Source organism: Pieris brassicae, chromosome 6 (assembly GCF_905147105.1).
Source record: "Pieris brassicae chromosome 6, ilPieBrab1.1, whole genome shotgun sequence".
NCBI classification, from domain to species: Eukaryota; Metazoa; Arthropoda; class Insecta; order Lepidoptera; family Pieridae; genus Pieris; species Pieris brassicae.
In genome coordinates, this window is record NC_059670.1 from 4,425,956 (window position 1) to 4,439,138 (window position 13,183).

At 30.2% G+C, this 13,183-nt stretch overlaps 5 protein-coding genes across 9 annotated transcripts; 3 read left to right on the plus strand and 2 right to left on the minus strand.

Moving 5' to 3' along the window:
* Positions 1 to 96: 96 nt before the first annotated feature.
* On the plus strand, positions 97 to 1,815 carry LOC123711450 (39S ribosomal protein L32, mitochondrial). Its single transcript, XM_045664051.1, has 4 exons — positions 97 to 420; positions 492 to 728; positions 803 to 930; positions 1,627 to 1,815. Exons 1-4 carry the CDS (start codon positions 330 to 332, stop codon positions 1,762 to 1,764), a joined length of 594 nt encoding a protein of 197 aa, XP_045520007.1. The 5' UTR covers positions 97 to 329; the 3' UTR covers positions 1,765 to 1,815.
* LOC123711448 (protein spindle-F) lies at positions 1,808 to 4,582 on the minus strand. 5 transcript variants are annotated; one of them, XM_045664050.1, is made up of 3 exons: positions 4,513 to 4,582; positions 2,888 to 3,624; positions 1,808 to 2,560 (listed from the first exon to the last, which is right to left on the minus strand). In XM_045664050.1, exons 2-3 carry the CDS (start codon positions 3,621 to 3,623, stop codon positions 2,211 to 2,213), a joined length of 1,086 nt encoding a protein of 361 aa, XP_045520006.1. In that variant the 5' UTR covers position 3,624; positions 4,513 to 4,582; the 3' UTR covers positions 1,808 to 2,210. The 5 variants fall into 5 exon arrangements, with proteins under 5 accessions (XP_045520006.1, XP_045520005.1, XP_045520003.1 ...); XM_045664049.1 differs by lacking the exon at positions 4,513 to 4,582 and adding an exon at positions 4,102 to 4,190; XM_045664047.1 differs by lacking the exon at positions 4,513 to 4,582 and adding an exon at positions 4,102 to 4,189 and having other exon boundaries at positions 2,888 to 3,716.
* Positions 4,499 to 6,755, plus strand: LOC123711447 (major facilitator superfamily domain-containing protein 9-like). The gene is made up of 5 exons (XM_045664045.1): positions 4,499 to 4,833; positions 4,909 to 5,040; positions 5,166 to 5,295; positions 5,532 to 5,750; positions 6,016 to 6,755. The coding sequence occupies exons 1-5, from the start codon at positions 4,792 to 4,794 to the stop codon at positions 6,720 to 6,722; spliced, it is 1,230 nt and encodes a 409-aa protein (XP_045520001.1). The 5' UTR covers positions 4,499 to 4,791; the 3' UTR covers positions 6,723 to 6,755.
* Positions 6,756 to 6,795: 40 nt separating this feature from the next.
* Positions 6,796 to 7,269, minus strand: LOC123711451 (protein PET100 homolog, mitochondrial). Its single transcript, XM_045664052.1, has one exon. It carries the CDS (start codon positions 7,085 to 7,087, stop codon positions 6,872 to 6,874), a length of 216 nt encoding a protein of 71 aa, XP_045520008.1. The 5' UTR covers positions 7,088 to 7,269; the 3' UTR covers positions 6,796 to 6,871.
* Positions 7,270 to 10,211: 2,942 nt separating this feature from the next.
* On the plus strand, positions 10,212 to 13,170 carry LOC123711365 (tRNA-specific adenosine deaminase 1). Its single transcript, XM_045663918.1, has 2 exons — positions 10,212 to 11,273; positions 11,432 to 13,170. The coding sequence occupies exons 1-2, from the start codon at positions 10,348 to 10,350 to the stop codon at positions 11,724 to 11,726; spliced, it is 1,221 nt and encodes a 406-aa protein (XP_045519874.1). The 5' UTR covers positions 10,212 to 10,347; the 3' UTR covers positions 11,727 to 13,170.
* Positions 13,171 to 13,183: the final 13 nt, after the last annotated feature.

The window sequence follows — 13,183 nt, forward strand, 5'->3', positions numbered from 1 at the left end:
ATATACTTAACATTTTCAAATTTATAATAATTCAGCTTAAAGTTTATGAAGATTGAATATAATTAAACATACTTTTACTATATAAAAGGGATCTTTACTTTCTGAGTTTCATTTCATTTAACACATAGTAATACCTTCAGCAGCACAAGAACAAATTTTGTAATATAGAAGACTGTCAACAGAATTCATCTGTGGTGAACTTTTACCTTTAATATAGTGAACATAACCTATCAACATAAAAACATTTTTCTTAATGAGAATCATTTTATTAATGTTATACCATTGATCGAAAATATACCTATTTAGTATAAATTTTCTACAAATCTAATATGATTCCTCGAGTGACACGAAACGTTTTTAACGTTTTTGAAGTATTAGAAAGAAACATTTTAAAACATTTCTTTGGTCATCCGCCAAAAGGTAATATTCGGGAGGTCTCTAAGTAAAACCATAAACAGTAACCTTTTCCCTGTAATATTTTTAATTTTCAGAGCTAGCTCTAGCATATGTGCACGAGAAGTCGATACCACAGCAAAAGAGATTTACTCTCAAAGACATAGTTGGTGATGGATTTCTATTAGCAGTACCAAAATTTAGACGAACATTAGAGAAAAGGTGGAAAAGAAAATTTGGATCACCTGAGTATGTATGGAAAATGCTTGTCCCTCAGACGAACATAAAAGTATGTCAAGATTGTGGTCACTACCATGAGAGAGGAAGACTATGTGGTAATATTTCATTTTTAAGACAAAATTATACTTGACAATATAATTTTTCTTAATTAAATATATCTAATAAACAGGTCACTGTTACAAGAAAGTTGAAGCTGAAACAAAAGAAATACAAGACAAAATAGTGGCAAAACTAGCAAATAAACCAATTGAAAATGATGTTATTGTCTTATACGATGGTGAAAATTTACCAGATCAGGTATACATAGTTTAATATATTAATTAAGATTGCAATTGAAATCTTTAAATAGGTTCTCAGTGAAACCTTCATCAGTGGCAGATTTACAAATTTTACGACTCTACTATCTAACAATTTCATTGAAATTACATATAACATAAATTCGGGTTTGATTTTAGAGCACTAATTTTGAGCTTGAAAATTTAATTTAAAACATCTGCAATTTAGCTCTTTTCACTGATACAAAGTGTGAGCTGAGGGCACAGATGTTAATTACTGGTTGGGGGTGCACTAGCTGTTTTACTCTTAGAATATGGAAGTTTGTTACTCCAAATGTACAGTGACAACCTGCCCGACTCAGCCTGCTGTTAAATCTGCCACTGACCTACTTAAGTATAAAATACTATTTAAAATAAAACCTATCACCTACAAGTCTATATCTTTATGACTAATTTATTACATGTATTGCTATTAATTTTTGTTTTTGTAATTAATATGCAAACATATTTTTTGCATGTAATAAAATAATACTATGCATATGATTCGTATGATTGTCTATATAACAAAACAATAAATTATTAGGAGTGAAAATAAGTACCTACTAGAGAGATAATGTTATTATTATGCACAACAGACCAAATGGGCATTGTAAGTGTGGAAACTGAATGCACACTAAACATAAACATAATGTTATTATATCACAACTTAAATTTTCAGCCTAAGGAGTTTTGGCAAGGAAAAAGGATAATAGAAATGAAAAAAGAAAGACCACAATTTTTCAGTAAAAATCTTCTACAAAAAACTACACAGCAACCATCTGAATCTACTGATGTGAAACCTACAGATTTAGCTTAAAAATATTATCTATGATATATATTATAGAAATAAATTAGTCAAGTACAAAGAAGCTTATTTTTTACTAATCATAATGTCATTACTAGATTTACTTATGCACAAAAGCTTTAAGTAAAGAGAATATTAACATTAATTTAGCTTTTTCATTAGTTAAAGAAATTGAAAAATATAATATTGAAATAATGGTTACATTGCTATGTAACAACATCCTACAAAGCATATGGAATGTGATTTTGACTTAACAAAACATGTTAGACAGTGCTTCAATGTCACATGCCTTAACTCTATTATCAAAGCGATATTTTATTAATAATAATCTGATCATTCTTAATAATACATGCTAATTAAATTACATTTAAGAAATCATGATTTTATTAGATTAATACATACAGCTCACCTTCAGAACCATTGTAGATAATACAACGAAGCTAACTTAATCGACATTATTAAATAACATTTTCAAATGAGTTATGAATATCTACATTTTCTAATGAATCAGTTTCAGTAACACCAATAAAGTGACTCTCTACATGTGACTGGAAGTCTGCAAAGCCTACATCTTCTTTGTAAGTTTCACCACACATTGGACAAATTTTATCATAATTTTCTTGTTTATTTTCGTTGCTTTCTAAACTTCCTTTATTCAATGTACTATTCATATCCGAAAAATTTTCAAACAATATTGAATCAGTTTGTGTTGCAAAATTAACTAAATTATTGATGACTTCAGTTTCCTTGTCTTCCATTTCAATAGGTTTCCCTTTATTTGTTCTACATGCAAGACACATATAGCCATCTGCAAAAGTATATTTTATCATGTAAAACAATGTTTTAAAGAACTAATTTGTAAATGAGAATTATTATTTTTTTTTCCAAACAGTCAGTATAATATTAACTAGTTAAAATCTTTTTAAATGCAGTTTCAATAACATAGTGGCTTTGGGAGATTTACTCCAAATAAACAGTTATAAATAAAATGCTGGTATATTTAATAAAATAATGTGACTTTTGTCAGTTTGAAACACTGACTCACTTGCCTTTTAAATTATCTTAGAACAGGTAGGAATGTATTTGCTGCTACTAGTACTTAATTTTATAATATTCAAAACATATTTCAACTTACCACTTAATAAAGTTTCTATTCGAGCTATTACACTTTTTAAGTCCTTTTCTTGCTGTGCAACCTCTTTTTTTAACAATTGAAACTTTTCAGCTTGGGTCTGAATTTCTTTTAAAGAATCTGTGGATGGATCTTCCATGTAATGAAATTCTATAGAATCAAGATTCAGGATACAGTCATCTTCCATTCCTTGAAGTTGTGTCATTTGTTCATACTGATCAACCAATTGAGACTTTTCTTGTAAGAAGCTATTTATTAACTTTAATGAAATTTCTTCTAAACTTGGTTCAGGAAATTTTTCTTGAAATTGTGCAGTTTTAGGATTGCTTTGAATATATGTATTAGTACGAACTAATGGTTGCTTTGTGTATTCTTTTTTTTCAGGTCCCTTCAATGTAGCAATTTTAGTCCACAGGTTTTTATTTTCACAAGACACCATGAATACATGATGTAATAGCTGCGATTTTTGTTTGTTTAATTCAGCTATTTTTTCTTGTAATGCACACTTTTCATCCTCTCTAAGTGGTGTATATGATGCATTTTCAGTGACTTTTGTTATATCAAGTTTCAGTTTTATATTGTCACTTTCCAATGAATTTATTCTTCTTTGGAGAAGTAAGCACCTGTCTCGCATTGCATGAAGGGCTAGTTCGTGAACACTGGTGTTATTATAGTCACCTTTCAGGGTTGTCTGATAAGTTGAATCATTATTAAAGCTTACAATAGATGACGATTCCATGCTAAAAATTATTAATATTATCAAGAGGTTACTGATCGTAAATGAGCTTTGAATGCTAATAGCCCGTCGCATCCAGTCTTAAAAACTTTTCAACTACAAAAATAAAAATAATAATTGCTTAGTGATTGTATAACGCAAGGGCCTCGTTGTAGGTAAGGCCAAAAATTTATTCTTTTATATACTATATATCTGGTAATTAATAAATAAATAAATTATAAATACGTTCCATTGTAATGTTGTGCAAAGAAATGTTGTTTATATTTTATAACTTGTGACATGAAAGAAATGATGACAAATGAATATTTTTAATTGAAATAGAGATGTGAAGATCGGATTTCCGAATTGGATTGAATTAATATTAAATACGATCTGAATGGTAAAGATGTTGCTATATCAAGAGCTCGGAGATTAACCTGTTTAAAATACCTAATATTAACCATAATATGCCTTAAATTTTATTATAATAAAAATAATTTACTCCTGAAATAAGTTGTCTTAGGTTGATTGTATGTTAATTTTACCACACAATTCTTGTTTGATAACTTTCGCTAATCGGATCAAGTTATGTACATCACTAGTTTGTTAAATTTTTATCACAGACTAAGAAGAACATGAAAGTGAATAGCTTCATTGTTATCAGATTACATAGAACATAATATATTAATTATCTATTATTACCTTTCCTATATGCATATCAAGTATGATACTATAGCTGTGGTGATATTAGCTATTTATAGCTAGAAAAATATCACTTTTTAACAGACGAATGTAATGACTTTAACAAAGACATTTTGTCTATGGTTTAAAAATATTGACCACGTAATATGTTATCCCTATTATCTTCTTTTGGTCTGTGGAGACCACAAAACATTCAAGTTGAGTACTTTACCTCTACTTAATTTGTGATGCTGTCAATAACCGTTGTAGAACCACTGCATTCACAGAATACTTATTAGACCGCAGTTCGTCTGTAGACTGCACATAAATTATTTAAAATTATAATTTAAAAAATCCTAACTTTTATTATTTAATCTTTTAAAATAATGTTTACACTCTATTAATTTTTAATTCCTCTTAGTGATTATTATCTAAATAATATTAAAATTTAAGCAACAGACGAAGTTCTACTTCTCAAATAAGTTACAAAAATAGTATTCTTAATTTCAAAATGACTTACACCATTCCTCTTATAAAATTTGTCGCATTTTTGGTAAGTATTTTTATTTTCGATATATTTCTGTAGAAGTATACATTACTGTAATTAGGTGTTATATATTACTTTCAGGATTTGCTTGCAGTTGGACTAATTGTGCCTTTAATTCCTAGTCATGTGCGACAACTGGGTGGAAGTCACATTTATGTAGGCATTTTGGGCTCAGTTTATTCTGGATTCCAGTTAGGGTCTGGTCCATTAATTGTAAGTGCTTTTTGTAAATATTATTGTCTGTATAAAATAATTAATAAATGAAGCTGTGAAAGTAATGACCATGTTACCACTATTCTAAACAATTGGTTAAGTATTTATATTTATTTACTTTACAGGGCAGTTTAAGTGACTTGAAAGGCTGTAGAAGTATACTTATTTATACTTTAATAGTATGTTCAGGTGCATACTTATGTATGGGATTCACAACCTCAATAGCAATAATTATTCTGTTGCGAGCTATTTTAGGTATGACACTTTAAAAAAATATACTTAAATAATTATAAAGTTTTTATGTTGAGCTAAAACTTGTTACTAGATTGTAGTAGTCAAGTTGGCAAACTTCAAGGTCAGACAATGCAAACAGCATACTTGCTGATAAAATTGTATAAATTAATTACTTGGCCAGTTTTATGCATTACTGTATTTTATTATTGTAGTAAAAGTCATATTGAAATATTGTGTAATGGGTTAAATTTTAACAGGGCTATTTAAACAAACACAGTTGTTGACAAAAGCTTTAGTTCCTGAATATGAAAAGAATGAGAAAAAACAATCAGCTATCTTTGGCAAAATGGCTGCTATATCTGGAATGGGTATGACACTGGGCCCAATAATTGGAGGCCATATTGCTGAAGACTACCCAGAAAATGGATTTTATTACATAGCTGGAGTGGTTGCTTTGTGCTTTATCCTTAATGCAGGTGACAAATAACAAAACATTATCACTGTTCTGATATAATATCCTTCATTTATATTTAAATTACAAAGCCAGTAATTTTTTCTAAGTTAGGTAATAACAAGTGATAATAATTAACTACCTTAAATGATTCCTTTTGGATATTCAGAGATGTTTTATCAATTAACATTTTATGATTTGTATTCATAAGGCCCATTACTTTATTATAAAAACTTTATTTAAGCCAAATAGGTATGCTGTAAATAAATATATGGTTTATCAATTTTCAGTTAGTGTGTATATGCTGCCACAAACAAATATCAAGATGAAAAAGACATCAGAAAAACTGACACATTCCAAACAAAATATCTTCCAATTAATATATAATAACAGTAAGGAGTCTGCTTTAGAATTATCTAAAGTGGACTGGTCACAATACTGGGAGGTGTTTGTGTTTAAGGCTTTATTAGGTTTTGCTATGGGTGTATACTATTCCAATTATGCTTTATATTTAAAAACTCAATATGAATTATCACCCAAGCATATTGGTTATGTAATATCATTCCAAGGCATAATAGGTGCTGTTTCTAGCTTCTTAATGGGTTATATTAATAGTTATTACCCTAATGATAAGGATTTTAGCCATAGAAATTATCATGTATTTTTACTATTATCTATTTCTATCTTTGGACTTTGTATGTCTTCAAATATTATGTTCTATTCAGTATGGCTAATACCTATGTCGATAGGAAATGCTGTTGGTAGATTAGTAACTCTAGAAATGATATTGAGGAAAAGTGATAAAGAGCATAAAGGTACATTGATTGGTGCTTCTAATAGTGTAGCTTCTTTATCTGGTGTTTTGTCACCTATGGCTGCAGGACTTATAGGTCAGTATTTAGGTGTTAAATATGTTATTTATGCATCATTATGCTCAAACGTTATTGCACTGATATTAAGCAATAGATACAAAACTAGACACATTAAAGTTGATTAAGAAATAAATGGAATAAATTTTTTATGTTGATAATGGCATATTTTTATATAAATTATAATAAAACCCATTTTTTAATACATATAACTTTATAACTATTCATTATGTACAATAATTACCTAAAATAATGTTATGAATTCAATGCATACTATTTAATCATCCAGGGATTGCATTTGCTTTTTCCGCATGTCTCTTATAAGTTGGTGGAAAGCTTCTTTGTCCTTAACATTTTCTGGTGGAAGTATTTGCCGTTTAGTGTTTGTAACCCACTCTTCAAAATATGTTGGCTGATTAAAATAGAAAAACAATGCCACCGGGAAAGTAGTATACATAGCCATCCTAGCTACTTCCAGCTTCCAATTACCCATTCCGTTTTTAATATAAAATATACCAAGTCTGTAGAAATCTACTTGTGACAGTAGCACGTTGGTTAATTATTTTTATTTTTCTATTAATTATTATTATTAAATCTGATCCTCAGTAGTATCGCGTTCTGACAATCACAGTACACAAGTCAGTATCTCTTTGAAGTATGAACAGACAGGCACTACACTTGACAGTTTCGACTCGTAACAATTAGAATATTTTGACATTAGCGATATGCTACAAGTTTAATGTTGCCATAATAGGACACAGGTTGCCGATTGTTGGTTTACGCAATAATACTTCAAATTAAATTAATAATTTTACTAATTTATCTAATGACTATGGACCATGAAGTCCTTTAGTCGGATAAATTAATAAATTTAACATATAATACGACATTGGATATTTAGATAATAGTTATTTTAAACAAAACTCTGTAAAATACGTAATAAACCAATAAATCAAATTTGATAAAAACGTAATCGTACGTGTCGTAAATGATTTTTGCAGTCCATTTTTGATAACATATAAACGGATGTTTCCCCATATATAGCATACGTAGGTACAATTCCCTTAACCTAAAATATGCTATTTGACGCAATTTTATGAAATGGTTTTGTGTACCGGTTGAATTAACACAAGAGTTATATTTATGTACATGCAAAAATAATAAAATAAGATTTTAAAATACATATTAAAATTTAAAAAAGCAGTCTTAGAAGTAAAATTAACACAGTTTTAGAATTAGACAGGCGAAGATAATAAGAAGATATTTACAAGCATGCTGCGTCATCGTCGCTTGATTTGAATTTGAGTAGTTGGCTCATGTGACGTAAAATTCATTATTTATTAGTTATTTTACTACATAACGCGTTTTAAAGTAGAGTTTATTACAGAGTACTCTTCATAACATTTTATTTTTCATACTGCCTACTGCCTTTCATAGGTTCTTTATCTTAATTTTGAATGAAATACAAAAACTATTTCGTTTACTATCGTGGAAGTATAATGCTATGATTATCGTTTATTTAACCTTTTTAATTGCATTAAAAACAAAACAGTATTTAAATTTTTGCCCCAGGCGGGACAGAAGAAGAATTTTTTATCATTAAAAGAGTAATTTTTGTTCAGGCAAATTATAATGTACTAAAATCTCACGTGAATAATAGGTGCTTTGGCATTTTGATCGCCACAAGAATTGAATTCCAGCATCGGTAGAAGCAAGCCTGTGATCATTGCGAACGATATTAGGTACCTGTCTACCCTGCATAGAATTGAGCCTGTAATAACATGAAATGGGGAGTGCATTACGTTTGCATTACCTATCAGATGCCGTGCAGGCGGAACGTGCCGAGTGCTAATGTAAGACCGGCACGATTCCGATTTGTTATCAACGCCATTGAAACCCGTAAGGGCTTTTATGCTTTTCACATCAAAATTAAGTAGACGAAGTTCCCCGTCAGCTATATTAGCATTATCAAATTTAATTATAATATAACATGCATATAATGAATATTTATTAATAGTGTGACGTTGGGCATTGGAACTGCATTTACTTCATAGACAATATTATTTTGTTATTAGACAGGTAGGTGATTAGCCTTCTGAAGCGTCACGACGTTTATTTTATAGTCTAAGAGAATGTTTTTGCTGGTTTGCTGAGGATGTTTTTATTCACCATTCAAGCAAATTTTATTTGCGCGCAAAGAAATATCTATTTGTGCTTATTTGGGGTACGAAGACACGACCTCTGTGTTGGTAATCGCACCCTTATCCACTGCCATTGAACTTATCGGTCATTGATACTGATGTTTTAAGCCAATTCATTGCGTCATCAGAATGAAATTATTTTCATGTCAGGATCGACGTATTCTTTCTTGATACACAAAACATGAGTTGTTGAATTTTAGATATTATATAACAATGATCGTTCAATCGATAATATTGAAATTATGGTCTTTGAAACCTATCAATATTATTTGATAGCTTTTTGATCAACGTTACCATGGGCCAAGCTTTTGATATTCAAATTAAGGCGCGGAATCGACATCGTCATCTCGCTTTATAATGAGCCATGAAGTGACAAACTACCCCTCTTTCATCAACGCCCACTTGATTGTCACTGAGTGTGGGAATCATATTATACATATTCCGACATCAATCATTTAAGTTACGTTTGAGAAAGTATAGTAAATGCTCGTTAATAAAGTACTTGTGTAATATTGCGTTATGAAAACAGTCAAGTTTAATATAAATTTTTGATATATATAATAAAAAAAAATGATTAAAGATAAGACTACAAGAAAGAGAAGATAAATATAAGGTATCGTTTAAACACCCTTTTTAAATTCTGATGATGTTAAACTATGAATTATCTGAATATTATTTTGTACTACCTACTGTGATTGCCGCTGTAGTTGAGCGTTGTTAATGAGATGTATTGTATTGAGATAATAATTATAGATAAAAACTGGAGGAGCTGGTTGTCGTCGCCAAGGTGAAAGAAAAAAGGCCTCGGTGCTGATCGCCAACTCACGATTCTCAAGGATCTCCTCATAACAGCGGCCCTAAGGGAAACTATAGACCGAACAAAGTGGAGAGATGCCCTGCTACACCTAACAGTGACGCGAACTTGACCGAGTAATGAAAAAAGCGACTGCGAAGATATATATAAATATATGTTATATATACCATATATTGTATGGAGCCTTTAATCGGCATGTTATTACGTTTAAAGTTGCTCCAGTGTGACCGGTGGGGATTTTTTGGAATTCCTAGGCAATAAAGACACAAATTTAACATGGCTGAGAATTGGTTTCCGGTGCTGTCATGCGAGCGTCGAAGCAGCGAAGCGCTTATTTTAAGTCGACATATAGTAATTCTGAACACGGAAAACGTTTTCCATGATATTGTAAAGCAGTTATAATTGGTCCGGTATTGATATAGCGGACTTCATTGGTTTATTTATTATAAAATATAATTCTTACTTACATTAGTAAAAAGCGCATGAAGGTGCGAGTAGTCATATAAGCTTATACCCGTCGAAAGATTGATATTACCTGTGGTTGTTGTAGTTGAAGTCAACAGTATAAGTCTCAATTTACTCTGTACTGTACTGTGTACTTAAAAAAATTGACTTAATTATGTTTATTATTGAATAATACAGAATACTATATAACAATTTCTAGACAAAATGATCAATACTTAAGTTTTGAGTAGGTTAAATTATAGATATTCAATCAATATTTTATATTATTCAATAATGAATCGTTATAAACAATGTTTTGTTGATAAAATCGTTGAAGATTGCATACAATTATTTACTAGTATATCAAAAACGGGTAAACCACTTGAAAACGAATGGACAGTTCTGAGTTGTATAATCCAATATGATGCTGTGAGCGCTTTACATAAAGTAGTGGCTTTAGGCACAGGATCCAAATGTATTGGAGCTTCAAAAATGTCTCATTTGGGCAACATACTAAATGATAGCCATGCTGAAGTAATATCACGTCGTGGTTTTCTTTTGTATTTATATAAAAATATTCAGTTGTGTTTGGAAAACAAAGATTCTATATTTGAAATAGTTGAATCCCAGTGTAAATTAAAAGAAAATATTGAATTTATGTTCTATTCATCTCAGTTGCCATGTGGAGATGCATCCATTATTCGTAAGGATGATATTGAAAACATTGGAGATATAGTATTATGCTCAAAGAGGTATGCTCAAGATGATGTAAGCAATATTCAAGTTAAGAAACCAAAAAGTGATGTCTTTAGAACAGGGGCGAAGTGTTTGGAGAACTCAAAACAAGATCCTAAATTACCTGGCATAGAATATCATTTATTGGGACAAGTAAGGACTAAACCAGGCCGGGGAGATAGGACTCTGTCCTTATCGTGTAGTGATAAAATAGCCCGATGGATACACTTAGGTATTCAAGGAAGCCTAATATCACTGCTTATACCTGAACCAATTTACATAAAACATTTAATATTTGGTGGTGGTATTCCATATTCAGAAGACAGTTTAAAGAGAGCCCTGTTTACAAGAGATACATATATGGAAGCAAAATTAGGTTTAAGTCATCATATTTATCAAAGTACAATTACATTACCTTGGATCAAAACTGATAAAAGAATTAAACCAGCTCCTAGTAGTATTATTTGGGTGAATATCAATAATGGGTGAGTTTAAGATCGATAAGTAATCTCTTGTTTTGTCTTTTAAGACTACATCTAAAGCATATTTGTTCGTTAATTTGATGGTTTCTCTGATTACTAAATTTATTTACTGCATGATTTAAAATTAGTTTAAGAGAAGTTAAAGAAACCCCTTATTCCAGATTATCTGAGGTTGTTGTTCAAGGAAAAAAGCTAGGTGTTACAAAAAAGAAAGAGACTTGTCCAAATAACTATTTATGTATATCAAAATATAATCTATATAAAGCCTTCATAGAAATATTGGATAGCAATAATAAGTGGTACAAAATATGTGAAAATGAGGATATAAAAAACATAGCTTACAATGATATGAAGAGAAGGTCAACAAAATATATTACTAAATGGTTAGAAATTAAGCAAACTTTTTTTAAAAGATGGACTACAAAACCAGACATTTTTAATTTTAAAATAAAATAAATTATTGAAATAATTATATTTTCTTTGATAAATATAGATATATCCTGATTTATAGTATTTCCTTCTACTCTTGTAGTTTCAATGTATGCAGTCCCTACTTATGTTTATGTTTTAAACATCCATTAAATTGATTGATGTATAAGCTGAATATCACATTTTTATTCACTGTAGTCAACAAAAGCTATCAAAGTTTCTTTGCATAGGAAAACAAAAGAACTTATCATATTAATATTAAATAAGTACAAAGCAGTCATAAGTCATCAAAAATCCTGGAAAGAGGCCACCAGCGAACAATAGCTCCTTTATAAAAGGATTGTGTAGGTAGGTATTAAGGTTTTATTAAAACAAATTGCCGCGTAGACGAAACACCGCGCGTCCCGTGTACCCCGCCTACACTAGGTTTATTATCCTAATATTGATATTTATTTTATTATAATGCTTTTACCTAAGCCATTGTACTTACATAACATGTAGTACCGTTGTGTTTATAATGTAATGTTGTAAATTTTTTTCATAGTATATATAGCATATGGAAGTTGTTCAAACTATGCGTAAAAAGGGACGTATGCTTAGACATTTGAGTAAACTTGCTGGTATGACAAAATTTTGTATTAAAGCAGATTTGTTAGCTCTCTTATAATGACGCCAAATATAATGATAATAAATGAAACCTAGAAAGTTGATCGATAGAAATATCTACATCGTGTCCAGTTCAGCAGCATTCGATAATTATTTCTATCTGTATAAGAGCAATCGCATTTAGCAAAGCAAATAGTGAAATTGAAGTGAGGTTCAATACCTTTTTTTATAGAACAGGGCAAACGGGGAGAAGGCTAACCAGTTACGTGTCTTTTCTTGAATATTTTTTTTAAATATTACAAATGTTTTAGTTCTCAAGATCACAACTAAAGCGAACCCTGTTAGTTGTATTAACTAGGTCTAATTTTTGTATTTTTGCTGGAAACAATTCTAAATCTATCTAAACTTTGGAACTCTTAGAAGTCTTTAAAATACTACATCTTACGTGCCGAAGATAAGACGTTGGGTCGTACTTAGCATACATTTTATTGAGTTCAATTTATTCCGTCATGTTTTTTACAACTAATTTAATTACCAGGACTAAGAGGGAGCATATGCTAAGTTAAGATAAAAAAAATCTAATCGTTCTAGACACTGCTGAAAATCGGTTGCAGGCAATTATTCAAATAGTTACAAGACAACTTTTAGGATGATTTTAATAAATGGATTTGCAATTTCGACAAGTATCAAACTGATTCGTCCGGCCCAAACTGTGTTCAAGTTCACCCACTTTCTACCGGAAGGCAATTAAAAATAATTTGCATTTCTCCTTGTGTATAGATATATACCTAAATGTTGCTATCTGTTTTAAAATAAGATCTTTTAAAACTCTATTTTTAATTTTCGATATCAGGACGTAACGATTATTATAAACTGAT

Bases quoted from the DNA above. Each gene is read 5' to 3' on its own strand.
- LOC123711450 (XM_045664051.1), top strand. From the start codon at position 330: ATGATTCCTCGAGTGACACGAAACGTTTTTAACGTTTTTGAAGTATTA. The intron at 421-491 runs GTAATATTCGGG...TTTAATTTTCAG, and splicing joins CTTTGGTCATCCGCCAAAAG to AGCTAGCTCTAGCATATGTG. The intron at 729-802 runs GTAATATTTCAT...TCTAATAAACAG, and splicing joins TGAGAGAGGAAGACTATGTG to GTCACTGTTACAAGAAAGTT.
- LOC123711448 (XM_045664047.1), bottom strand. From the start codon at position 3,695: ATGCGACGGGCTATTAGCATTCAAAGCTCATTTACGATCAGTAACCTC. The intron at 2,561-2,887 runs GTAAGTTGAAAT...ATACTTTTGCAG, and splicing joins AATAGAAACTTTATTAAGTG to ATGGCTATATGTGTCTTGCA.
- LOC123711447 (XM_045664045.1), top strand. From the start codon at position 4,792: ATGACTTACACCATTCCTCTTATAAAATTTGTCGCATTTTTG. The intron at 5,041-5,165 runs GTAAGTGCTTTT...TTTACTTTACAG, and splicing joins TAGGGTCTGGTCCATTAATT to GGCAGTTTAAGTGACTTGAA. The intron at 5,296-5,531 runs GTATGACACTTT...AAATTTTAACAG, and splicing joins TCTGTTGCGAGCTATTTTAG to GGCTATTTAAACAAACACAG.
- LOC123711451 (XM_045664052.1), bottom strand. From the start codon at position 7,087: ATGGGTAATTGGAAGCTGGAAGTAGCTAGGATGGCTATGTATACTACT.
- LOC123711365 (XM_045663918.1), top strand. From the start codon at position 10,348: ATGAATCGTTATAAACAATGTTTTGTTGATAAAATCGTTGAAGATTGC. The intron at 11,274-11,431 runs GTGAGTTTAAGA...CCCTTATTCCAG, and splicing joins TGGGTGAATATCAATAATGG to ATTATCTGAGGTTGTTGTTC.